The 27292-nt window shown below is 46.7% G+C and overlaps 1 protein-coding gene across 4 annotated transcripts in view; it reads left to right on the top strand.

Moving 5' to 3' along the window:
• The window catches only part of UHRF1 (ubiquitin like with PHD and ring finger domains 1), a 41645-nt gene extending 18827 nt beyond the window's left edge, over window positions 1-22818 (top strand). For all 4 annotated transcript variants that reach the window (XM_037042627.1, XM_037042624.1, XM_037042625.1 and 1 more), the window contains exons 5-17: window positions 189-404; window positions 5985-6085; window positions 6198-6384; window positions 6877-7000; window positions 7093-7200; window positions 7485-7589; window positions 8364-8470; window positions 10834-10996; window positions 11074-11211; window positions 13079-13259; window positions 13336-13493; window positions 16891-16989; window positions 20101-22818. In XM_037042627.1, the coding sequence (XP_036898522.1) occupies window positions 189-404; window positions 5985-6085; window positions 6198-6384; window positions 6877-7000; window positions 7093-7200; window positions 7485-7589; window positions 8364-8470; window positions 10834-10996; window positions 11074-11211; window positions 13079-13259; window positions 13336-13493; window positions 16891-16989; window positions 20101-20247 (1834 nt within the window). In that variant the 3' untranslated portion in view covers window positions 20248-22818. The remainder of the gene's footprint in view (window positions 1-188; window positions 405-5984; window positions 6086-6197; window positions 6385-6876; window positions 7001-7092; window positions 7201-7484; window positions 7590-8363; window positions 8471-10833; window positions 10997-11073; window positions 11212-13078; window positions 13260-13335; window positions 13494-16890; window positions 16990-20100) is intronic.
• The last annotated feature ends 4474 nt before the right edge of the window (window positions 22819-27292 follow it).

The following is a 27292-nucleotide window of genomic DNA, read 5'->3' on the forward strand; positions in this document are numbered from 1 at the left end:
GTAACTGAAACCTGTCTTGTGTGCCTCTGTGTTTTTGACACCAGCGAATAACAGACTAAGGGAGGGGACTTTACTTGCTGCTGTGATGAGAATGACCCACACCTGTGTTGTGTGCGGCCTTCTTGTCTGCAAGGAGAGAAAGTGGTCTGGCTTTACTTTGGGGTCTGAGTGTGGGGTTTTTCTCCCAGCTACCCAGAGAATGGTGTGGTCCAGATGAGCTCACGGGACGTCCGTGCCCGTGCCCGACACATCCTCAAGTGGCAGGAACTGGAGGTAGGCCAGGAGGTCATGGTCAACTACAACCCTGACAACCCGAAGGATCGGGGCTTCTGGTATGATGCAGTGATCATGCGCAAGCGTGAGGGCCGGACAGTGCGGGAGCTGTACGCCAACGTCAGACTCGGGTGAGTGGCTGCCCAGCCAGTGCTCTCCGGGCAAGGCCCTCCGTCTCCACCTAGCCTCCCCTCTGGGGCTCCGCTCCCGGTTCCTGCTCACCCACCCATGATCCTTCTAAGACAGACTCCCTCATGCTCGCTTCTCGGGGTCCTTTCTCTGAGCCCCACGTGGAGACTTCAGCCTTCCTTGTTTTCTTTTACTTGTTTTAGATTTGGCAAGTAGGTAATAACGTCAAATACATCAAAATCAGAAGGTACCAAAAACCACACAGTGAATATTTTTTTTCTTTTACTTGTTTTAGATTTGGCAAGTAGGTAATAACATCAAATACATCAAAATCAGAAGGTACCAAAAACCACACAGTGAATATTTCCCTTCTCTCTGTCCCCTGGTCACCAGTTCTCCCGTCTGGAGACATGACTGTTCCCATGGCCTTCCAGGGACATTCTGTGTATAAACAAGCAGACACAAACAGAACCAAGCACACGTAGCGGTGTGCTCCGCATCCAAGATCAGCAGACTGCAGGCCAGGTCCCTCCCCCTCCCTTTGCCTTTTCGAGCAAATCAAGTTTTATTGGCACACAGCTGTGTCCCTCCGCTCGCTGATTATGTGTGGCTCCTTTTGTGTTGCAAGTGTGCATTTGAGTAGTTGGGAAAGAGACTTGAGACATTTATTTTTTTGGCTCTCGGCAGAAAATGTTTCCTGGGCTCTGCTCTACTTTATCTTTCTGTGTGTGTGTGTATTAAATTAACACATAACGGGAAACTTACATCCTAACAGTTTTTAAGTGTGCATTTTAGAGGCATTAAGTACATTCGCATTGTTGTGCAACCATCAGCACTAACCCCCATTTCCAGAACTTTCTCACCCCAAACAGTGGCTGCTTCCATTGAACACTAGTAAATCCCCCATCACACCCCTTGCGCCTGACACCCACAATCTTTCTGTCTCTCCTTCAGGGACCTCGTATGAGTGGAATCACATAGTATTTCTTTTTGTGTCTGGCTTATCTCACTGAGTGTAATGTCCTCAAGGACCATCCAGGTAACAGCTTGTGTCAGGCCTTCCTTTTCAGTGGCTGAAGAACATTCCAGTTAGATAGCAAATACAGCAGTGTCTCAGGCACGGAGAGCAGGTGCAAAGGTTCTGGGGCAGGGTCGTTTCTGGTGTATTCGTGGCCCTGTGAGGAGGCCAGGGGGCCAGAGGGAGGAAGGAGTGGAGACTGGAGGCCTCTGTGTGCCTGGACGTTCAGGGTATGGCCAGGAGTGGTCCAGAGCTGGTGTTGATTCTCTATTGCTGGCAGTCATTGGGGCATTTTGAGCACAGGGCCTGCAATTAAGAATCTGCGCTCTGGCAGCCAAGCAGGGAATGGACAGCAGGGGGCAGCATGGCAGCAGGGTTACCAGGGAGGAGGCTGCAAATGATGTTATTGTGAAAAATGACCAACTTTTTGTTCTACTGCTATTGTTTTACTGCCATTGTTTCTTGTTTCCAACTTCATTGATTTCTGTTCTTGTCTTTACCATTCTCCTTTCCTTGGATTGATTTTGTTCTTTTTCTAGTTTCTTGAGGTAGCAACTTAGACTAGTGATCTGAGAAATTTCTTGTTTTCTAGTATAAGCATTTTAGTGCTATAAATTCCCTTCTAATCACTTACTTAACTGTTCTCCACACATTCTATGTTATATTTTCTTTTTTATTTAGTTCTCTATTTCTTTTTTCTAAATATTTTATTTATTTATTTTTTTTAGAGAGAGGGGAAGGGAAGGAGAAAGAGTGGGAGAGAAACATCATGTTGCCTCTCATGTGTCCCGTACTGGGGACTTGGCCTGCAACCCAGGCATGTACCCTGACTGGGAATCGAACCAGTGACCTTTTGCTTCACAGGCCCGTGCTCAATCCACTGAGCTACACCAGCCAGGGCAGTTCTCTATTTCTTTTATTTCCTTTGAGATTTCCTCTTTGAGACTCCTGGCTTATTTAGAAGCATGGTGCTTAATTGCCAAATGTTTAGAGATTTTTTTGCACTGTCTTTCTGTTATTAATTTATAGTTTGACTTCATTATGTCCAAAGAACATACTCTGTATGATTTCAGTTCAAGTTTTTAGAAGATTTTACTTATTTATTTTTAGAGAGAGGGAAAGGGAGGGATAAAGGGAGAGAAACATTCGTCAGTTGCCTCTTGCACGCCCCCAACCAGGGACCTGGCCCGCAGCCTAGGCTTGTGCCCTGACCAGGAATTGAACCCATGACCTTTTGGTTTGTGGGATGATGCCCAACCCACTCAGCCATACCAGTCAGGACTCAGTTCTAAATTTCTTGAGGTTTATTTTATGGCCCACAATAGAGTCTGTCTTGGTGAATATTCCATGGTTGTTTAAAAAAAATTTAGTATTTTCTGTTGTTGAGTAGAATATCCTGTATATCAGTTACATTGTGTTGGTCGAGTGTCTTGTTCACATTTTCTAATTCTTTCTGATTTTCTGTCCAGTACTTCTCTCGATTGATGAGGGGCTGTCCCAGCCGTTAGCAGTAGTTGTAGATTTGCCTATTTTTCCTTTGAGATTCATAATCAACTGTTGTTTGGTGCTTACACCTTTAGAACAGCTGTGTCTTCCTGGTCGGCTGGTCTTTTTATCATGATGTAACGTCCCTCTTTGTCTCTAGTAATTTTCTTTGCTCTGAAGCCTGCTCTGTCCAAGGGGAGTTGTGTGTGTGTGTGTGTGTGTGTGTTGAGTATTCCTGCTTCTTTAACAGTTAATGTTTGCATGGTGTATCTTTTTAAAAATCCTTTTACTTTCAACCTGTGTAGTTGAATTCCAAGTGAGCTTCTTGTAAGCAGCATATAATTGGGTCATTTTTTCATCCCCTTTGTAAATCTTTGCCTTTTAATTGGCATATTTAGACTGTTTACATTTAAGGTAATTGTTAGTGGCCCTGGCGGGGTGGCTCAGTTGGTTAGAGCATCTGGTATGTGAAGCTTGTGGGTTCAATCCCTGGTGGGGCACATGCAAAAGTCACCCGATGAATGCATAAATAAGTGGGACAACAAATCGATGAGTCTCTCTCAAAATGAAATTTTTTTAAAAATCATTTATTTATTTATTTTTAGAAAGAGGGGAAGGGAAGGAGAAAGAGTGGGAGAGAAACATCAGTGTGTGGTTGCCTCTCATGTGTCCCATACTGGGGACCTGGCCTGCAACCCAGGCATGTGCCCTGACTGGGAATCGAACCAGCGACCCTCAAAGGCCCGTGCTCAATCCACTGAACTACACCAGCCAGGGCTCAAAATTAATTTTAAAAAAAGTAATTATTTGTATGTTAGGGAATAAGTCTGTCATTTTATTGTGGGTTTTTTTTTTAATGTCTTTGTTTCTGTTTCTCTGTCTTTCCTGGGGGTTACTTAAATATTTTTTAAGACTGTCTTGATTTGTTTTAGTCTCTGGAGTGGGTTGCTTTTCATGGTTTTCTTAGTGGTTTCCTGAATTTCACCCCATAAATGTCTGGTGTGCTGGTGCCACTCTTCCCTCCAGGCGCCCCCATCTGCCTAGGCTGCCGTCACTTCTGTGCTTAGAGTGAACTGTGCGAGTCTTTCCTCCATTTAGATCCCTTTTGGGTCATTTATTTTTTATTTATTTTTTTATTGTTGGTTTGAGAGGGAGAGATCAATTTATTTATTTATTTATTTATTTATTAATTAAATGTTTTATTTATTTATTTATCTTTAGAGGGGAAGGAGAGGGAGCGAAACATAAATGTATGGTTGCCTTTCGTGCATCCCCTGCTGGGAGTTGGCCTGTCTGGAACTGGCCTGCAACTCCCTGACTGGGAATCGAGCTGCCATCCTCTGGTTCGCAGGCTTGTGCTCAATCCACTGAGCTACACCAGCCAGGGCCGGGAGAGATCAATTTATTGTTCCAGCTATTTACGTGTCCTCTGGTTGCTTCTCGTATGTGCCCTGACTGGGGATCCAACCTGCAGCCTTGGCGAATCAGGGTCTTTTCACCAACTCAGCTCCCCGGCCAGCGCAGCTTTCTTTTTGTTTTTTTGCCTTCTCCCTCTGTGCTCTGAGCCTTTCCTTTATACCTTATCTATTTGAAGAACTCCCTTTAGTTAAATCTGTGAGAGTGAGTCTGCTAACAGCAAGTTCTTTTGGTTTTCCTTCATCGAGGATGCAAGGATGCTGCCAAGCCCACCCTGCTGCATTGGTGTGACTCCCGCACATCCAGTCATCTCGTCTGTGAATATTTTAGAACATAGTTTTTAAAAATTGCTCTTGAAGAATGAAGAAATGTCGCTCTAGTGCTGTTATTACAACCTAGCAGTAATTTCTGAATAACACAAATTCAGTCATTGTTCAAACTTCTAGTTATCTCTTCTTTTTTAAAACCATTTCTTTGATTAGGATCTAAGTAATGTGCATAGATTTCAGTTAGGTTGGTACCTGTGTTTTAAATCTTAACAGTTTATTTGAGGAAACCTGGTCTTTTGTCCCCCAGACCTGCAGTCTGAATGTTGTCATCTCTGATCTCATGGTGTCATTTCCTTTGATGTGGTGGATAGATCTGGACCTGTGGTGTCTGGTTCCATAGCCATGGGCCACATGTGCCACCAAGCATTTGAAGTGTGGCCCTGACATGTGCCAGGAGTATGAAACACACACTGGGTTTTGGAGACTTACTGGTGAAAAAGACGAAAAAAAAAGATGTTGATGATTCTTCACTATTCATTGCATGCTGAAATAACATTTTGTATACATTGGGTTCATAAAACATATTCACACCAGTTACATTTGTTCCTATTTTTTGAATGGCTACTAGGAACTGTGGCATGGCCGTACCCACGTGGTGTGTGTTTGTGGTGCATAGACATTTCTTTTGGACGTTGTAGGTGTAGATGTCGGATTGACTCTTGGGAACATTGTAACTTAGAGGAGCTTTTGTATTTTTATCGTGCTAAATTGATCAGACTTTACCTTTATGATTTTTGCATGATGGACCCTGTTTGATTGGCTTTTCCCGCCCAAAGGTTAGAACTTACTCTCAATTCATCGTGTAATGAAACTATTTTATATGCTGTTTTTTTTTTTTTAAGATTTTGTTTTTATTATTAGAGAGAGGAAGGGAGGGAGAAAGAGAGGGCGAGAAATGTTGATGTGAGAGAGAACCGTTGATAGGTTGCCTCTTGCACACCTCCGAATGGGGGCCTGGCCTGCAGCACAGGCATGTGCCCTGACTGGGAATCGAACCAGTGACGTTTCGTTCTGAGGGAGGACATCCAGCCAACTGAACCACACTGGTCAGGGCTATGTGCTGCTTTCTTTTATCTTTGTTTCATTTAGTAGGACTTGGTAACTCTGCTTTCTCTCTTCATAATGTACAAATCCTTCGCCTTTTACTGATTTAGCAGAACTTGAATTAGCGAGGGGAGTAGCTACAAGAATGCACAGGTGCCCTGAGAAGCCCCTTACTTAATACCATTTGAGGTGCTCCCGTGTTCCAAGAATGTGCTAGGTGGCCAAGTCCCCTTGGAGGTGCCTCGGCAGGGCTGGCCAGCTGGAATGTTCTAATGGCTTGTCTCTTGCAGGGATAATTCTCTTACTGACTGTCGGATCAGTTTTGTGGATGAAGTTTTTAAGATTGAGCGCCCAGGCGAGGGGAGCCCTGTGGTTGAAAACCCGATGCGAAGTGAGTTCTGATTATGCCCCCTATGTCTCCCATGTTGAGTGTGGGGTGGGGGCTCCTGGTCCTTCTTTGTGTGGCCAGTGCTGCCCGGGCTGATCCTGGCTCTTGTGTCCAGGGAAGAGCGGGCCCACCTGCAAATATTGCAAAGATGACCCGAGCAAGACCTGCCGGGTGTGTGCCTGCCACCTGTGTGGGGGCAAGCAGGATCCTGACAAGCAGCTTCTCTGTGATGAGTGTGACATGGCCTTTCACATATTCTGCCTCTGCCCGCCCCTCAGCACTGTTCCCAAGGAGGACGAGTGGTGAGTGGATGCCATGACTGCTTCCGGGACGGGCTCGGGGCTGTGGCACTCAGCCCTCTGGGATAGGGGGTTGGTGGGTGCCAAGAAATGACGCCAACATCTGTCTGTCACCTAGTAAACCCACGAGGGACAGTGAGAAATGGGGTGAGGGAATATCTTGTGTTCCAGGTGGGGCCTACACCTCCGGGTAACTGCGGGGAAGGAGAGCCCGCAGGTGGGAAGCAGAGAGCCGAGCATCTCGGCCTCGCCCAGGAGCAGGTCTGTCAGCCAGGACGCTCTTGGTGCACACTGACAGCTGCGGATGTGGTGGAAATGTAGGGATGCCCCAGGCTCCAGTCTCAGCACCCTAACCTGTTAACAGTTGTCACTATAAAAGATTCCCCATCTTGAACAGTGTGGGATGGCAGGGAGCTGGAAGGAGCAGGTCGTGTCTGTGGGGTTAGCAGGTCCAGGGCGGGCCAAGGATAGGCACTGATTTCCCTGTTGTGACAGGTACTGCCCTGAGTGTCGAAATGATGCCAGCGAGGTGGTACTGGCGGGGGAGAAGCTGAAAGAGAGTAAGAAGAAGGCGAAGATGGCTTCAGCCACATCATCCTCGCAGAGGGACTGGGGCAAGGTGAGGTGGCTGCGCCCCACAAGCCCAGCAGGTCTGTTGCTCTCCCATGCTTGCTCACAGTGCTCTTTCGTCTGTGTTTCTGGAATGCACAGGGCATGGCATGCGTGGGGCGTACCAAGGAGTGCACCATCGTTCCATCCAACCACTACGGACCCATCCCAGGGATCCCCGTGGGCACCATGTGGAGGTTCAGAGTCCAGGTACCCCCAAACAGCCAAAATTTGGCCACCAGGTGCTGGCCTTCCAGAAGCCCCATTGCCTGCAGAGGGCCATGCCTTGAACAGGTGGCACGGCTGGAATTCAAGCCAGCTCCTTCTGTGCTGTGGCCCGGATTCAAGGGCGAGGTTTTTCTAACAGGTGTGACACATTCAGTGGGAAGGTCAGGCCCCTGGCTCTGAAGGCAGCAGACAGGGAGAGGAGGGGTGCGATTTTTCTGCAGCAGCCAGTCCGGAAGGAGCTATTTGTTTCTCGGTGGTTTTCACAGGTCAGTGAGTCAGGGGTCCATCGGCCTCACGTGGCGGGCATCCATGGCCGGAGCAATGACGGGGCGTACTCTCTGGTCCTGGCTGGGGGTTATGAGGACGACGTGGTAAGTGGGGGTGGTTTTATTTATTTTTTAATTGTGACATACCCATAACATAAAATGTACCATTTTATGTAACTATTTTGTTTTAAAATGTAACTGTTTTAAGAGTGTAACCATCACCACTATTCATCCCCAGAATTAATCTTCCCAAACTGAAATTCTGTCCCCATGAAACACTGATCCCCCATCCCTTTCCCAAGACTTGTACCCTCTGGCTTGTACCCTCTGCTTCCTCTCTCTATGACTCTGAGTCCTCCTGGGACCTTACGAGTGTACGAGTGGAGTCCCAGTATTTGTTCTTTTGTTGTCTGGCTTATCTCACTAAGCATAATGTCCTCAAGGTTCATCCATGTTGTAACATATTGTAGAATTTCCTTTCTTCTTAAGGCTGAATAATACTTTGTTGTCTGGATGGACCACTTTGTGTTTATCCGTTTGACCGTCAGTGGACACTTGGGTTGCTTCCACCTCTTGGGTGTGAGGAACGATGCTGCTGTTGAACGTGGGTGTGCAGATAGTCTGTGAAGTGCCCTGCTTTCAGTTCTTGGGGTCTCTACAGACACAGAAGCAGAACTGCTAAATCACATGTAATTGGGGGGAACTGCCGTACCATTTGCCCTCCCCACCAATGTACAGGATTCCTGTTTCTCCACATCCTTATCATAACTGGTTATTTTACGTTTTTTTGACAGTTGACATCCTAGCAAGTGTTACGGGTTTGTTTTCAGAGGAATCTTCCTCTGTGTGAGGGTTTAGCTTGCCCCCTCTCTGTTTCAGGACCATGGGAATTCATTCACGTATACTGGTAGCGGTGGTCGAGATCTTTCCGGCAACAAGCGGACTGCAGAACAGTCCTGTGATCAGAAACTCACCCACACCAACAGGTTCGCAGAAAAAAGATTTTCTTGTGTTCCCACCAACTCGTTTCTGTCCCATACTCTGGCGGCTACACAGGGAATGGGGTCGGTTCTGTTTTGGGGTATCACGTCCAGGAAGTTAGAATCCCATTAATAATGTGGCGGAATGTATGGATGCTGAAAATCCATTCAGTGCATAAAAATAAATTCTTCCCCAAAGAGGCCAGATAATAAATCTTTTGGGCTTTGAGCTACGTGGTCTCTGTTGCAGGTGGTCAGCTCGGCTGTCAGGGCTCCAAAGCATCTGCAGAACTTACGGAAATGAGCGAGCACAGCTTTGTTCCAATAAAACTTCATTTGAAAATTAAGCATTGGGCCGGAGTTTGCTGACCCCTCAATTGCAGGATGGGAGTGGTCTTTTAAAGCATAAAAAGTATCATGAAGCCCAAAGAAAAAGGCAGAGTTGATGACCCAGCTGTTATAAATGGCACTAGTAAAACTCATGAGTAAAATGAGAAGGCAGATGACTCTTTGGGGGAAAGTCTGCAACAAACGTGACCCATGGCATGTAAAGAGCTGTTGCAAACCAATAAGAAAAGCTAATAGGAAGAAAGCAAAGGACATTCACAAAAGAAATGGAAATCTCCAATAACTGTGAAAAATTACTCAACTTCAGTAATCAAAGAAATACAAGTTGAACTGATAGTAAAATACAATTTATTTCCCCTGTGAAATTGGCCGAAAATTCCAATGTGTTGAGAAATGCCAAGGCATAGACTGATGTTGCCTTGTTGGTAGAAATACAAATTGAAAATGATCTTACGACCCTTGAATTTCACTTTGGAAGTGTGTTATGAGACATGGGGAAGGGAAGTCTTATGAGTAGTGATTTTTATCATACCATTATGTTTCTTGTTAAAGGCTTTATTTATTTATTTTTAGAGAGAAGGGAAGGGAGAAAGAGAAGGAGAGAAACATCAGTGTGTGGTTGCCTCTCACACACCTGCTACTGGGGACCTGGCCTGCAACTCAGGAATGTGTCCCAACCGGGAATTGAACCAGCAACCTTTTTTTTTTTTAAGGTTTTATTGCCCTAGCTGGTGTAGCTCAGTGGATTGAGCACAAGCCTGCGAACCAGAGGATTGCGGTTCGATTCCCAGTCAGGGCACATGCCCGGGTTGCAGGCCAGTTCCCTGCAGACCATTTCCTAGCAGGGGACGCACAAAAGGCAACCATACATTAATGTTTCTCTCCCTCTCTCCTTCCCCTCTAAAGATAAATAAATTAAAAGAAAAGATTTTATTTACTTTAGAGGGGGAGGGAAGGAGAGAGGGAGAGAAATATCAATGTATGGTTGCATTTCATGTGTCCCCTGCTGGGAACTGGCCTGCAACCCAGGCGTGTGCCCTGACTGGGAATCGAACTGCGATCCTTTGGTTCACAGGCCCGCACTCAATTCACTGAGCTACACCAGCCAGGGCCAGCAATCTTTTGGTTTGAAGGCCTGAGCTCAGTCAACTGAGCTATGTGATAGCCAGGGCTATCATACCATTATGTTAAACAGCTAAATGTCAGTACCTGAATGTCTTTTTTTTTTTTAAAGGGAAGGGTTTGCTTCACATTTATTTGTCTAGAGGAATATTTTAATTTTAGTAGCTGTTAAAAATCATGTTTTCAGAAAAGATTTAATGTGAGAGAAACCACATAAGCTAACAAATAATCCTCTCTGGACACAAACTAAGAAATTTGTTTCAAAAGTACTATTTGTATTGAGAAACAGTAGCATAGTTGCAGCTTCTTTTTCCTCTCATCTGATAGAGAGGTTGGAGCGCAGAACCTGACCTCTGCTTGGTCTGCCCCAGGCCCCTGTGCCCTTGGCTGGGACTGATCTGCTGGGCTGCCTCACGTTCACCGCCTCTTTTGTCTTCTTGATGATATCCTCCCCACATGGTGTGCTAGTATCCTGTGGCTCCAGTGAAATACAAACTAGATAATTCAAAGTAACAGAAATTTTTTCTCATAACATATTTCTGGAAGCCCAAAGTCAAAATCAAGGTGTCACAGGGCTATGCTCCCTCTGAAATTTCTGTGGGGGTGCTTTCTCCCTCTTCCAGCTTCTGGTGGCTGCCAGAAATCCTTGGTGTCCCTTAGCTGCCTCCGTCCTCACATAGTTTCTTCCCATGTATGCCTGGGTCTCAATTTCTGTTTTTTCTAAGTCACTAGTCATTGTATTTTTAGGGTCCCCATCATCCATTCTGACCTCTGAACTTTATCTGAAGTCACCCGCTTTCCAAAGAAGGTCACATTCATAGGTTCCAAGGGTTAAAATGCCCTTTCTTTTGGGGGGACACAATCCAACCTATAGTGTGTGGCCCCGGCTTTCCCTGCAGGGCACTGGCTCTCAACTGCAGTGCTCCCATCAACGACCGTAAAGGGGCGGAAGCCAAGGACTGGCGCTCAGGGAAACCGGTCCGGGTGGTGCGCAATGTCAAGGGCCGCAAGCACAGCAAATACGCCCCTACCGAGGGCAACCGGTACGACGGCATCTATAAGGTGAGAGGTCCTCCCTGTGCCTGCCTGGGCTACCTCCAGTGTCAAAGGACACTGACATCAGCTCCCACCTCCTGCAGGTCGTGAGGTATTGGCCCGAGAAGGGGAAATCTGGCTTCCTGGTGTGGCGCTACCTCCTGCGGAGGGACGACAGTGAACCTGGCCCCTGGACAAAGGAAGGGAAGGATCGGATCAAGAAGCTGGGGCTGACCATGCAGGTGCGTGCAGGCTGTGCTCATCTGGCTCAGCAGTCCTGCTTCTCTCTCACCCGAAATGCTGTCTGGGGGCCGAGCTGGCCACACCTTGCTGTCTGCCCCGGTTCAATTCTTCAGCTAGTGGATATTGGGGGTGGGCAGATCATGTGTGCTTCTATGCGTTCGTAGGCTCAGGGTTGAGGTCCAGACTTCTTTTTGCTTTTGCTTTTTTTAAAGGTTTTATTTATTTATTTTTGGAGAGAGGGAAAGGAAGGGAGAAAGAGAGAAATATCAATGTGTGGTTGCCTTTCACATGGCCCCCACTGGGGACCTGGCCAGCAACCCAGGCATGGGCCCTGACTGGGAGTGGAACTGGCAGCCCCTTGGTTCGCAGCCGGTGCTCAAATCCACTGAGCCACACCTGCTAGGGCCAGATTTCTTACTGTAGTTGTCTCAGTAGACAGGTTTGTTTGAAATCAATTTGGGAGCCCTCCCCCCCCAAAAAGCAAAAACCAGAAACACTGGTGGAATATAGAGAAGTCAGTTGTAGAGATAAGGAGAATTGGTCTTACCCAGCCATCGCTTGCCTTTTTACAGAAATGGAGTCTTCCATCTCTGGAGAATTTACCCTGGGCCAGAGTAGGGCTTTTTGGCACTATAATTAGGGTGTTTTCTGTTTATTATGGTGAGATGCTTTAACGGCCCGATGAGTCTTTGGGGACTATTTAAGGAATCTTAATTGTCATTGAGACTCGGATAGTGCCTCCCCCAGGGGAGGGGCTGGGTCACAAGGAGTTGTCATTTGAACACATTGTTTGTACCAGGGCCAATTTCAGAAGCAGAGGAGCTGGGGAGGACATAGCTGTGGTACTAAACACTGGTGTCTGGTGGGAGTGGGGTTTTTATTGATAACTGCAGTTTTCATTGGAACTTAGTGCTTCTTTTAAAGAAGGTTGGAGATTTTTTTGATGAAACGTTTCAGAATCAGACATAAGTAGAGGACTACATTGCCTTAGATACAGGATTATAATGAAGTCATGCTTGTTTGGACCTGGAGCCCAAGGCTCATCAAAATGGGACTGGCTCTGGCTGGGTGGCTAAGTCTGTTGGAGTGTCGTCCTAGACACCAAAAGGTTGCAGGTTCGATCCCCAGTGAGGGCACATGCCTAGGTTGTGAGTTCAATCCCCTGTCAGGGGGCATATGGGAGGTTAACCAATTAATGTTTCTCACATTGATGTTTCTCTTTTTCCCTTTCTTCATTCCTTCCTCTAAAAATCTATAAACATCTTCTCTTCCTCAGGTGAGGATTATAAAAATAGGGTTGGATGGCAGCTAAGGCCCTGGGCAGTTGTTTGCAAATGAAGTTTCCTTGGGGCGCAGCTATGTCTCTTCATTCACAAATGGGTTCTGGGCTCTGCCTGCTGTTGGGCCCCAGCAGAGCTGGCTGCCCCACAAAACTGGCTGGACAGTTTGCCTACCCCTTAGAGGAAGTGATAAAGATAAGATGATCACATTGGCTGAATGTGACTGCTGCGTGAGCACTAACTTGTGGAGTGTGTCACTCTCACCCCACCCGGGGAGGGGGGCAGGTTCGCCCTTCGTTCCTGGTGTGTGTCACGATCGGATTACAGCTCTGGAGTTGGAGGGGTGGTGGTCTCAGATCTGAGGCTGTCAGGTAGAAGGAGTTAAGGTTTTTAAGTCTGGGTTGGAGACTGGGGAGGAAGTGACAGTGAGGTGAGGGGAGATGGGAGGTGGCAGGAAATGCAGGGCCGGGGTGGCTGGTGTCAGGGTAGGGCAGGCCCGGGTCCCCAAACCGCCCTCGGGAGTCTGGGTGGTCCAGCAGGTGCATCGCTTCAGGCTGATTCTCACAGCCGCCTTTGCCCTCTCCAGTATCCCGAAGGCTACCTTGAGGCCCTGTCCAAGAAGGAGAAGGAAAAGGAGAAAGAGAAGGAGAAAGAGAAAGAGAACAGAAAGAGATCGTCCAAAGAGATGGAAGATGAAGAGGGGGAGGAAGAGGAAGAGAAGGATTTCACAGCCCCCAGGAAGGGCAAACGAAAGAGCAAGTCAGAAGGTGGGTATTTGTCCGTGGGCAAACTGTCCCTGTGGCCTTGGGGCTTGCCCACCCTCACCATTCTGCTCTGTTTCAGGAGGTGGCAGGACTGGCGCCTGGTCCCTAGAAAGGACACCCAAGAAAACCAAGGTGGAGCCTTACAGCCTCACAGCCCAGCAGAAAGGCCTCATCAAGGAGGACCAGAGCAACACCAAGCTGTGGACCGAAATCCTCAAGTCACTCAAGGATGGGCCGGTGAGCACGCCATGTGGTCTGGGCAGCCTTCCCCCTTCGTTTCTCTTACTGCAACAAAACAGAGGGAACATCAAATGCACCACTTTATTTCATTTCTTAACCATTTCTCAGGGCACAGCTCGGTGGCATTAAAAACATTCACATCGTCATGCAACCATCACCACCACCGTCTGCAGAACTTCTTCATCTTCCCAAACCAACACACTCTGTCCCTATAGACACTACCTCCCTCCCCTCCCCCAGCCCCTGATGCCCACAGTCTTTGTGTCTCTGTGACTCTGACTAGTCACACATACTCTGTTGTGTCTGGCTTATTTCACTGAGAGTAACGTCTCCAGGGTTCATCCACATTGTGGCAGGTGTCAGAGTGTCCTCTTTAAGGACATTTCATTTAAGGACTAACATTTCATTGTCTGATGGACCACATTGTGTACATCCATCATCTGTTGCTGGACAATTGAGTTGTCACCTTTGTGAATCATGCTATTGTGAACATGGGTGTGCGACTCTCTCTCCTAGTCTCTGCTTCCAGTTCTCTTGGGTGTTTATAGATGTCCCGTGGTTTACGATGGGGTTGTGTCCCAATAAGTTGATCATAAGTCACATGCATTTGAGACATCTAACCTACCAAACATCACAGTTTAGCTCCGCCCACCATGAACGTGCTCAGTACAGGTACTTTAGCCCCTGGTTAGGCACAATGTTCTCGCTGCTCCTGCCCAGCACCACAGGTAGGTATCAGGTTGCGTATCACTAGCCCAGGACAAGATACAAATTCAAAATTTGAAGTACAGTTTCTACTGAATGGGTACCACTTTCACACCATTGCAAAATTGCAAGTCAAATCATCATAAATTGGGTGCTGTCTGTACCCAGAAGATGGATTGCCGGGTCACATGGTCATTTTTTATCTTCTTGCCCTTGGTGGGGTGAGTGACACTGATGGGTCACTGCAAATGAGTGGCTCATTGTCCTCTGGCCGCTTTCCTCACCTGGTAGGAGCTGGTTCTCCTTGGCTCACTGTCAGTCACACCCACACTGTGGGCAGTCTGCAGACGTCCTTTGCTCCTGGGCTTTTCTTCCTGGTCATCCCGTCGCAGGTTCCATCTTCATCCGCAGCCCTGCTAGCTCAGTGCCCTTGTCCTGCCAAGTCTCCTGTGGCTGCCATAACAAGTGAGCACAGACCTAGTGGCACAAAATGACACGAAGTTATTCTCTCAGTTCTGAAGGTCAGAATCCTAGAGTTTTTCTTTCCTTAAAAAATTTTTATTTTTTGCCCTAGCTGGTGTGGCTCGGTTGTAGCATTGTTCCATAACTGAAGGGTTGTGCCGTGGTCTGGGCGCGTATGGGAGGCAACCAGTTGGTGTTTCTTTCTCACGTTATTGTTTCTTTCTTTCCCTTTCACTTTTTCTTCCTCTCTCTTTCAAAACAAGGAAAAAATGTTGTCAGGTGAGGATTAAAAGAAAAATTTATCTTTCAGTTACAGTTGACATTCAGTATTATGTTAGTTTCAGGTACACAGCCATAGTGGTCAGACGTTTCTATGACTTACAGAGCGACCCTCCGTTACGTCCCGCATCCCCCTGACAGCGCACACATGGTTGTTACAATATTGTGGTTATATTCCCTATGCCGTATCCCCATGACTGTTTTGCAACTGCCAATTTGTACTTCTTAATCTCTTTACCTTTTTCACCTCCATGAATTTGTTCTCTATATCCATGAGTTTGTTTTCTTTTGCTCTTTAGATTTCATATATAAATGAAATCATATGGTATTTGTCTTTCTCTATCTTATTTCTTTTAGCCTAATACTCTGTATGTCCATCCATGTTGTTGCAAGTGGTAAGATTGCATTCTTTTTATGGCTAAGCAATATTCCGTTGTGTATATGTACCACCTCTTTTTTATCCGTTAGTTTTGGCTATTATAAATAATGCTGCAGTGAACACAGGAGTGCAGATACCTTTTTGAATTAGTGTTTGTATTTCTTTCAATAAATACCAGAAGTGGGATCTGCTGGGTCATATGGTAGTTCTAGTTTTAAAAAATTTTGAGGGCCCTGCATGCTGTTTGCTATAGTGTGCATTCCCAGCAGCAGTGCATGAGGGTTCCCAATTCTCCAGGTCTCTACCAACCCTCGTTGTTCTGACCAGTGTGAGGTGATAGCTCGTGGTTAATTTGCATTTCTCTTATGGTAAGTGACACTGAGCATCTTTTCTTATGTCTACTGGCCATCTCTATCTCCTCTTTGTGGAAATGTCTATTTAGTTCCTCTGCCCATTTTTATTTAATTTTTTTATTTTTTTAAGATTTTATTTATTATTATAGAGGGGAAAGGAGGGAAGAAGAGAGGGAGAGAAACATCAAATATGTGGTTGCTTCTCATGTGCCCCCCACTCGGCATCTGGCTTGCAACCCAGGCATGTGCCCTGACTGGGAATCGAACTGGTGACATTTTGGTTTGCAGAACAGCGCTGGGTCCACTGAGCCACATCAGCCAAAGCACCTTGGCCCAGTTTTAAACTGGACTGTCCTTTTTGTTAAGTTGCCTGAGTTCCTCATATAAGTATTTTCTGAATATTAACCCTTTATTGTATGTATCGTTGGTGACTGTCTTCTTTCATCCAGTAGGGTGTCTTTTTGTTTTGTCGATAGTTTTCTTTGCTGTGCAGAAATTTTTTAGTTTAAAGTAGTTTCCTTTCAGGGTCCTTAATTTAATCCCATCTGCATCTATAAGGTGAGAGTTACTTTTGCTGTGGAAGGGAGTGTATACACAGAGTCCAGGATTCAGATGACATTTTTGGGGACCATGCTTCAGCCAGCCCTGTGTTCCTCAGGTTGCCTTCTCCACAGAGTGTTCTTGACCACCTGCATTTGGGTTGGCCTCTCCCAGGCTTCCCGCTGCACTTCCCAGTACCGTTGTGACATTTCTGTCTTTTCCTGTTCCATCTTCACCCTTCCCCTACCAACAGGGCTCCGGTCTCTCTGAGGGCATAAGATTCTTCTGTTTAATCCACTGCTGGAGCCTGGCACCAGGCAGCACGCAGGAGCTCAGCACTATTTACCGAGCAATCGAGATCCGTGCTCTCAGATTACACTGATAAAGCCTGCTCTTGACCCTGACCCTGGGGATCCCACTCAGCACCATCAAGGCTATGACCCAGGCCAGCTCTGCCCACGGCCAGGTCCCCGGGCAAGACCGGCACCTGTCTTTCTCATCTTAGAATGGCAACCACACCATTTCTGTCTCCTGTGGTAGGGGTAGGAGAATGAAATTAGGGGACCCAGGGCGAGGCCCTAGCAGGGAGCCCCATTTTCTGAGGATTCCATTAACATGGTTGTTTATTCTAGTGTAAGGCTCTGCTGGTCTCATGCACCCTCTTTTCTGTTTTTAGAAATTCCTGAGTAAAGTGGAAGAAATGTTCCAGTGTATTTGCTGCCAGGAGCTGGTGTTCCGCCCGATCACAACTGTGTGTCAACACAATGTGTGCAAGGTGAGGGGAGTATGCGCAGGGGCTGGGCCACCACACCGCTGGCGCACGGTGTGGGCTTGTTGGCTCGGCTTCTTCACTCCTGGCTCTTTGCAGGGCTTCAGTGTCTGCTTTCTGAGTAGCCTCGATTATAGTTGTCTCCCGGCCTTCATTCAAGGGATCCCATCGCCCCGCTTCCCTGCTCCCCACCCTTCTGTGCCTCCCTGGTGCTAGGGAATCAAAGGCCGCTGCCTCGCCTGGGCCACCAAGCCCATCTGGGCCTTCCGGCACTCCTGTCACTTTGCTGTGTGATTCCAGCCACACAGGCCCTCTGCTGTACATTGGCTGGTACTCTTCCCTCAGCCTTTCATATATCTGGGGGTCCAGGGCAGGAGAGGACATGCGGCAGGCCTGGGGTTTGGTCATCATCAAAAACTATAAAGCAGGCAGTAAAAGCATGAGGCGCTTGTCTCCTGGAGGAGCAGGAGGAAGGCTTCTTGCAGGAGGGGGCCTTAGCCTGTCACCTACCTAAAGAGGGCCTCCGGGCAGCATTCCAGGCAGTTGGGATGGCATGTGTCTGGACCAGCAGGCTTGGCTGAATAGCTGGGGCCTATGGGGGATGTGGGGCTGGGAGGGGGGCCATAGGCTCTGCCTGGTGGTCAGTCATAGGAGGGAAACAGTGTGATGGAAGAGAGATGGGAGCTGAGATTGACTAGACTAGGGTCTCCCCCTCAGCACTGCAGACACTGGGGCTAGAACTCTCCGGCGGGCGGGGGGGGCTGTTCTGGACATTGAACAGTTGAGCAGCCTCCCTGGCCCCCATTTGATGCCAGGAGCTCCTTCAGTCATGACATCCGCAGATGTCCCCAGACGGCCCAGGGTCCCCCAGAGGAAAAGTCGCACAGTTGGGAAGCCCTGGTCTGTGTCAGTGGTTTCTCTGCAGTGTTTTCTGGCCAGAGTCAGTGAGTAGGAACTTACGGGCAGTGCAAGCAGATGGTGTTGGAAGGGAGTGTCCCTGCCTCTGGGTCACTCTTAGTCCCTGAGCTGCTGGTGACTTTGTTCTCCACCCTGGCCCCATTCCTTGCCTTGGGGCTGTCTTAGTGCCTCAGCTGTCACACCAAGGGAGGAACTAGGAACGTTAAGCAGTTTGGCCGTCAGGGTCAGGCTTTTACTTCTCTGCTCTTGGGCTCTGAATGCCATGTCCTGTGGGCTGTGTGACCTGGAGGAGAGGCTCAGGATTGGTGGAAGACAGTGAGGTGAGGGCTTTGGAGTCAGAGGCCAGGGTTTGACCGCCCCCCGCCCCCCCCCGCCCCCCGGCTCTGTCCCTCCCAGCGTTGGAAAGCCCCTCGGTTACCCCTTGTAAAAAGGGGCATAGCAGCACCTTCCTGGCCTGCTTCTGGCTCCAGGTGCCATATGCTAATGTGTTGTGAGCAAGTACGCGGAGGGAGGCCTGAGATGCAGGGGGAGCTTGCAAAAGGTCAGGTCTAGCTAGCACTGCAGAAATGGACCAGACCGATGGGGTTTCAAGGAACAAGCATCTCAGGGGTCAGTCATGTGTGTTATTTAAAGTGCCAGGGCTGTGAAGGAAGAAGGTACCGACTTTTATGTGTCTGCCCTGTTTGTCCATGCAACCGTAGTTAACGTCTTCTAGAACGTTATGCTGAACGTCTTCTCAGCATGGGTGGGGTTATGGGAAAATGACCCTCTACCCTGATGTCTCAGCACCTGATTTTTTTATTCTGTTAAGTTATATCATTGTAGTAAAATACACATAACGTAAAATTTACCATCCTAACAGTTTTTAAGTGTACAGCCTAGTAGTATTAAATATATTCACACTGTCATGCAGCCATCCCCACCATCCAGCTCTGGAACTTTCTCACTTCCCAAACTGAAACTTTGCCCCCGCTAGACACTAACTGTCCCTCCCCCAGCCCTTGACTCCCACCACCCACTTCCTGTCTCTATGTATCTGACTCCTCCAGGGACCTCCTGTGAGTGGAATCACACAGTATTTTGTCCTCTGTTATTGACTTATTTTATTGAGCATGTCTTCAAGGTTCATCTACATTGTGGTGTGTGTCAGTTTCCTTTTTAAGTCCAAATAATGTTCCATCCTCTGGATGGACCATGCTCTCTGTAACAGTCTCCTGTTGATGGAGGGTGCTTGGGTTGTTTTCACCTTTTGGATGCTATGAATCACGCAGTAATCCACAACCTGATTTTTGAGTGCGGACCTGAATTGTAGTCATGTTGAGTAGAAAACAGCTACCAAGGCTATAAACTTCCTATTGAAAAAAGAATTTGGGAATGTATAAAAAGGGAAACAAAAGCCTCAGTGTGCATCCCTGTTTAAATGTGCTCTGGCGCCCACAGGCTTTCCACCATGTCGACATTTGCTCCCTTCCCCACTTATCTGCTGCAGGTACCTGCATACTCCTGTGCATTGTCTCTGTCCCGGTGGGTGGGGTCTTACCTGTTCCTCTGATTGGGAAGTTGGCTCTTTGGGCCCATCTACTTCATAGCTTGGCCTTCACCTGGCTTAGTTTGAATCCAGAAATCTAGCTCAGTGCCAGGATTCTTTCCTTCCCCTCTTCATTCTCATTGACACATCTCATTGACATATCTATTGGTTATCTCCTATGTGTCATGTCCCACACTTGGTGCTGGGAGGGTCACAGGGAGGAGTGTCTGTTCTATTAGAAACACGGTGGTAAACAAGATGATGCCAGAGGGTGGAAGGTGCTGTTTCAAGGTGCACTGGGGAGATACCGGATTGGCTGTGTGCACTGGAGCCCCAGGTAGCGGAGGGGCATCAGGGAAGGTCCTCTGAGGAGATGACTTGAGCCAAGGCACAAGTGATGAAAGAGCCAGTGGACAAACCTATTAGGTGGTGCGACCTGTAAGTGCCAAAGTCTGGGGGCCAGGATGAGTTTAGTCTTTGAGGGGTGCTGGCGAGGTCAGGCTGGCAGTGGGTGGTGAGTGGTAGAAAGTGACACTGAGGATCAGGAGGGGCCTCTGGACCCTGTGAACAGTCAATAATTGCTCTCAACTCTGTCACGGGGGACACCGGGCGGCCAGGAGTGGCCCCGCTGACATGGACAACACATCTCACCTTCCTGCACTCTCTCATAGGATTGCCTGGACAGATCCTTCAAGGCCCAGGTGTTCAGCTGCCCTGCCTGCCGCTACGACCTGGGCCGGAACTACGCCATGCAGGTGAACCAGCCATTGCAGGCGGTCCTCAGCCAGCTCTTCCCTGGTTATGGCAATGGACGGTGATCCTCAAGCACTTCTCGCCTGGCGTTTTTTAAAAACGCATCAGAGGCGTCCTTAGCCCCTCTTGTTTTTAGTGGGCGTAACTTAAACATGTAGTTTTTCCTCTCCTCCCTAAAAAGCCTTGTCTTCCTGATTTTTTTTTTAAATCTATAAATTTTCATGAATATGTATTGTGGCTCAAAGAAAGAAAGTTAGACTGCTCAGTTTTTATCTTGGTTTTTAAAAAAAATATAAAGCCTGCAATGTATCAGCAAAAAAAATTTTTTTTCTTTTTTTTAATATAACAAAATATTTTAAATAAATTGCCTCTTAGTCCTGGAGTTACAGCCATTAAACTTGATTGAAAAACCAAGTATAGCCAAGTGCAACAAGGGCCATGCGATTCCACATCTGCATCACACGTCTTTCGTGCAGAGCAGCGGCCTCACTCAGTGACTGAAAGGACAAAAACAAAGCAAAAATAGACCAACATCTGGCCAGCAGGAAGTGAACACTGTCCATGATGGGGCTTTCGAGTTTGGACTAATGGTGACTTCTGTAGGCCTCTCGGGTACTGCAGTCTGGTCTAGCCATCGGGGATATCTCCTAGGTCCATTCATTGCCTGAAATATTCTCCAAGGTGAACATACTCCTCTCCACAGCGGATGACCCTAGTTCCTGTGGCCTCCACGTCTTCTCGGAGAGTTCTGAACTCAGCTGCATCTCTCTTCCTAACCAGCATGAAATGTCATGTGACGGATCTAGGCTCCACAGCCTCTGGAACAAGGGCTTGGAGAGTAGTGTCGGGTGTAGTCCGGCCACAACCAGGAACACAGACACCTTGCTCTCATAGAGTCAGTGAAGCCCTCTCAGAACTTGAGCGTGATCGGCACTCTCCAGTACCCACCCGGGTTAACGACGGCGCCTATAGTGTTGATGTGGACGCCATGGACGTGGAACATGCTCATCTTCCACTTCTCTTGAGCCTCCTCTATGACCTTTATTGCATCATTCAAGTTGAAGGATTCGTGTTCTTTTCCCTGACCTGCTGCATACAATTCCAAGAGATTGCCAAGATGTTGAGTTAATACCAGGGCTTCATTTTCCATCTGGTGAAGAACTAACTGAAGCAGCTCTTTTCCAGAGTCTTTGATCTTCAATGCCAAGCCATGGAATACTGTGTATAGAGTCCTTGAAAGACATAGCATCTTCATTAAGTGAGAGTCTCTGAAAAAGGTCCTGGGCTACTTGAACAAGATCCTCGGTTTTCTTGAGATGTGTCTCAAATATTTTCCTGTCCTCTTCTAGATACGCGAAATCATGGGCAGCAGTCAGGAATGCCTGAATTATCTCCTTCCAAGAGCTCAGGGCTGAAACCTCAGGTGCAACAACAGCGAACGCCCCTTCCCGTCACCAGCACAAGTTCCCCAGCCTTCTTACTTGCTGAGCGTGGATACAGTGTCCTGGGCCTTCTAGTGGGAAGTTTGCCATTAAACGAACCCAAATTACATGTATCAGAGGCCTGGCTCTCTGAAGCCATCGAGTTTCTACTTCTGTTTGCTGCAAATGCTGCCGAAGTTCTGCTCCCATTTTTTTTCTGAATTAGAAATGACTTGGCCTGAAGGCCACTTAGGTTCCTGATACCAAGTTCTCAGAGGTTCCTGCGAGAAGGCATTGACTGCCTAGAACAATCTTTCCTAGGTGTGTGGGCTTGGCCCCCAAAACTGAAAGCGAGCATACCCCCTGACAGCATTTTATTGCCCAAACCCAGCAGGACGGTGCCTGGTAGTGGTCCTGGTTGTGGTATGGCCCTGCTGTCATCTGTCAGGTCATCGTTGAAAGGGAAAAAAAAAATCCCACTCAGCCCAGTTTAAACTCTGGCCTCAAAGCCGTCCGCCACCAGTTGGCTTCCATGATTAAGACCTGCAGGTAGAGACCTGTGTCCCTTGAGCAGAGTTGAAGCCACACAGAAGCTACCTCCTCTGGACTGTCCTCTCTATGGGGCTGGGTGCGCAGCCAAATGCTGTCCGACTGGAACGCCACAGAAGCAGATGCACGAAGCCATGTTCAAGTGCCTTTGGTTCTTTCTTTCTAAACAGGGCTCATTTTTTTTTTAGCACTGTATTATTGAAAATGCCAGCCAGATCCTCAGACCAGCCAACCAGTTTTTTCCAAAACCGGGTGAGTAGGGATGAGTTTTGTCCTTCCTTTAAATTGAATTTTCAACTTGCCAATTGAGAGTTACAAGAGGAAATTTGTTTTTAAAGTAAACACTTTTAAATGAAATTTTTTGTAGTTTCTGTACATGTACCAAGAAATCTATAACTTAGGGTGTTTTTATTAATTGTTAACTTTTTTTTTTTACAAACTTTACCAAAGTTTGCAGCTTATACCTCAATAGAACAGGGATATTTTAAATCACATAACTGCAGACAAACTGGAGCAATATTGTTTAAAGTGTTTTTTTCCTCTTTATTATTAGGTTGTTAATGTATTAGGAAGAAATGGCAACATCCTGTGTAGGCATTTTCTAAAAAGTTTAATATTCCTCGTCCAGATTTTAGATTCTCAGAATAAATATCTTTTACAGTTGCATTTGTTTTTGTCTTCTATTTGCAAATTGCTTTGTAGCCCACCAGGCACTTCTGTTCCTATCATTTCGCTTTCTCTTAACAAAACCACAGGAGACAGACTAGGCAGGTGGCATCCTCCCCACTTTGCAGATGAGAAAACGAGACCCAGATGATCAAAGTGATGGGCAGTGGTTCTAACTGCTTCTCAGGAGGGGTTTGGCTTTGACCTTTATGGACAGGGTCAGCAAACTATAGCAATGGGGTCAACTCCAGCGTTCTAGCTTAGAGTGGGGGCGGTCACTTATTCTCATTAAGGTGGGGGCTACTGTCCTTATTTATGTTGGAGGAAGCCGAGACTGCAGTGGTCCCCCACTGGGAGATCGATTGGGCACGGGCTATGAGTCAGCGTCACTGGTCTGAATCATCAGCTGAGAAGTTGAAGGTCCCTAGAAGGGGTGTCTGCAGGCCTGGGGAAATTCGGGTACTCTGGATGTGCGGGGACTGATGACCTGAAAAGCTATTCCAGCTCAGTGGAGGCCAAGGGCGAGAGAAGGTATTGGTGCTGAATTCTGCGGAGGCTGTTGTTTACATTGGCCTGCTACCCCTCGCCTCTTATAGATGGTCAGGTAGGACATGGGCAGATTCGATTTAATAAAAAAGTTCTGCCCCTTTGTTCTTTAAAATGTGTCAAAAGCCCTTGAAAGCATAGTAAGTGCAAGAAGGCAGTGACAGTGATCATATGTGATCTCATATGAAATCTCTAATACAGGGACCCATAGAGGCTGATTAGTGATGCTGGGGGCCAGGTCAGGGGAGGAGGTGTTAGCTGAATGATGCAGGGCTTTTGAGGTGATAAAAATGTCCTAAATCTGGTGATGGTTGCACATACCCGTAGATACACTATAGTCCATTGACTGCACTTCAAATGGGTGAGTTGTACAGGATACAAATTATATCAAAAGTATGTCACATGTGAAAGTGAAAGTGGAAAAGATAGCAATGGGGAATGGAAGGAGGTCTACAGAGTCCTCAGATGGGCCCTACACAGGGACAGACCACACTGAGGTAGGTTCATTGTCAAGATTGTGAACTTTCATTTTCAAAGTTAATGTCATTGTTAAAAAATAGCAAACCTCCCAAAAATGTATTTGTGAAACTATGCAGAAATAATCACAATATTAGGCATATTTCTTCCCTGGCAGATTAAAAAAATTTTAAATAGCTTTATTGAAATATATTTCATGTTGCCATAAAGTTTACCCATTTAAAATGTACAGTTCAGTGGTCTTTAGCAGGTTTGTAGAATTGTGTGGCCATCATCACTGTCTGGTTTGGGAGGTTCTCGTCCCTCTGAAAGCAACCCTGCTCCATCCCCCAGCCCAACAACCATGAATCCACTCTCTGTGGATTTGACTGTTCTGCACATTTCACTTGTATGGAAACCATGAGATCCTCGGTCTTTAGTTGCCCCATGTTTTCAAGGTTCATCCACGCAGCGAGCGTCAGTGCTTCACCCCTTTTGTGACTGAGTGATCGCTGTGTGAATAGTTGGCATTGCCCTATTCATCTGGTTGACTTTTTAACATAGAACTTCCTTCTTTCCCTCCATTCCAGGTTATACATCTAATACACAACCCCTTTAGAACATTTGGCACCTGACTATATAAAGGAAAAGTCAAAATACACAGTCCTTCAACCCAGAGGGTTACCATTCTCAGGCTTTGTGTGTGTGTGTGTGTGTGTGCGCGCGCGTGTTGGTTCTGTAATGTTCAGCCTCAGAACTGCACACTCATACAGTTTTGACAGCCATTTTGCAGGTGAGGCATAGAGAGGTTAAGTGGCTTACCTAAAGATATGGAAAAGACAGGATACATGTATATATAAATTTATTTATTTTAAAATATTTTTTAAAAGATTTTATTTTTAGAAGGGAAGGGAGGGAGAAAGAGAGGGAGAGAAATATTAATGTGTGGTTGCCTCTCACATGGCTCCCACTGGGGACCTGGCCTGCAACCCAGGCATGTGGCCGTGACAGGGGATTGAACCAGTGACCCTTTGGTTTATAGCCCACAATCCACTGAGCTACGCCAGCCAGGGCTATTTTTAAATATTTTATTTGTTTTTAGAGAGAGGAAGAGAGGGAGAGAAACATCAATTGGTTGCCTCTCGCATGTCCCTAATCAGGGACCTGGTCTGAAACCCAAGCATGTGCCCTGACTGGAAATCGAACTGGAATTTTTTGGTTTGCAGGCTGGCATTCAGTCCACTGAGCCAGACCAGCCAGGGCTATATGTAAATTCAAAGAACAAAATGGGCATAGTGCTCTATATTCTGCCTTTTCAGTTCATTTATCAAGTAGCCACTTTGTCTAGCACCTTAGTAAACAAACATGTGCGTGTGGTCTGGTGTTTGCATATTTGTGTCTGTGCTCAGGAATGTGAAACACGCTACACGTGCCTAACAACATATGTTTGGAGTGAAATAACGCATCTTTCCATCCATCTCTTTCTATTCATCAGACACCTGGGAGTGGGAAGGAAGTCTGTGTCAAGTTTATTTTGTGGCTCTACACCTTGCCCTTTGGGGAAGGTGAAGACCAGGTATATAAATAAATAAATAAATAGGGTCAGGCCTCAGGGTATTTGAAGGCTGGTCAGTACCAGAGCACCTCCTGGTCTCGTTTAGGGAGAGGTCCCCAATAATGAGATTTGCACCTGTCTGCAAAGACACAGAGAAAACCGGGCAATTAGGTGTTTTCCCCAAACTGATTTGCCCATGTGAAAACTCCCAAGGTATGTCCTTCCTAATTTGCACCTGACACTTTAAAATGATGGTGATTATAGTTTTGTTTTCCCTAACATTATGAAAACTTTCAAACAAAAATTCATAGGAAAAAGGTCTAAGTTAAAATAAGAAAGTTGACAACCTATTTAGTTGCCTCAATAATAAATTAAAATTTCAGTCTGAAATCCAAACACCTGTAATTAACTGTCTAATATGACTAACTTGGAAGTAGGGAAAAAAGGCTTGTGTGTGTGAAATTCCTCTGTTACTGCATTTTTGACACCACGATCAATTTCCATTTCTGTCTTTCCCACTAGTTAGGGAGGTCCTTGGGTGCAGTTACTATTTCCTATTTTTAAGTTAAATTTTAACTACGTGAGAAATATATGAATATGATCCCTTGAGGATTAAAACCCGAGAACAGATCCAAGTCCTCACCAATTTTACCAACATGGATTTCTTGTGTTCCCGAAAAGATTAAGTTTCTTGCAGCTCAGGGGTGGCCTTTTTCTGTGTGTTGACAAAGATGATGTGTCCTTAGAAGCCACATGACATTGGTTTCTGTATGTATACAAAACCCTGGATCCTTCAGCTGCTCTGCAACATCTGTAGGGGATCATTCCACCACAGTACATGTAGTTCTACCTACTTTTGCATTGCTACATAGTTAATATTCCAGAGTACCCTGTGCCACAAGTTACTTAACCCACAGGGATGGATATTTAGAACAAAACAAAACAATGAAGAACAAATACCAGAAACAATTGTACACAGTATTACAGCAAGCATCCTTGAACATGCAAGTTCTGAAACTTTTCTTAGGGTACACGACCTCCAGGAATACAGTGTAGATGCACTGAAAATATTAACTAGAAAATGTCTAACTGCCGGGTTTATGCTGCTCCCTGTGAAATGAGAGCATGCCCACACCTTTCAGATAGCGATTAATAATGATTGTAATGACAGACCTCAATTTTCAAAAGAATTTTTTAAAAATTATTTTTATAAAGAGGGGAAGGAAAAGAGAGAGGGAGAGAAATACCAATGTGTGCACATCCCCTACTGGGGACCTGGCTCGCAACCCGGATATGTGCCCTGACAGGGACTCGAACCAGCAACCCTTTGGTTTGCAGGCCTGTTCTCAATCTCCAATGTTAACTAAGCAAAGCCACATGGTTCGACCTTTTCTATGCTTTCTCTCACTTATTTCTGGCAACATTCACGGGAATTAAAGCAGACGAGTGTGTGTGTGTGTGTGTGTAACCATCATGTGCACTTCACAGGAGAAAACAGGTCCAGCGCAGTCACTTCGCTGGAGGCCACTCACAGCGAGGCTTGGAGCTCAGGTGATCTTTGCACCTAGGTCAGGTAACACCCAACTCCTCGCCTCCCTTACGTTTTAGAGACTCGAGGGAAGGCACCTAACTTAATCCGGAAGGCTTTGTTTCCTTTGCAAAAGTTTGTTGATTGTGATGGAAATGAATTTGGTTAATTTTGGAAGGTGAGAGAGTTTGTTACTTGTCTTTTTATTTCTCCTGTTCTCAGTTCTCTAGCTTTGCAAAATGGGATGCATTGGGGCTATGCTTCCTATCTCTAGATTTTGCCGACTGGGGAACTCTGAGCCCAAATTCCGGATGCGGGACTCGAACTCCGTAGCAGCACCTCCCTGACAGGGTGCTGAGGTTGTGCACCGTATCACGTACTCAGCTGCC

Source organism: Sturnira hondurensis, unplaced genomic scaffold, assembly GCF_014824575.4.
Source record: "Sturnira hondurensis isolate 20B ecotype Veracruz unplaced genomic scaffold, ASM1482457v3 Scaffold0003693, whole genome shotgun sequence".
Taxonomy (NCBI): Eukaryota; Metazoa; Chordata; class Mammalia; order Chiroptera; family Phyllostomidae; genus Sturnira; species Sturnira hondurensis.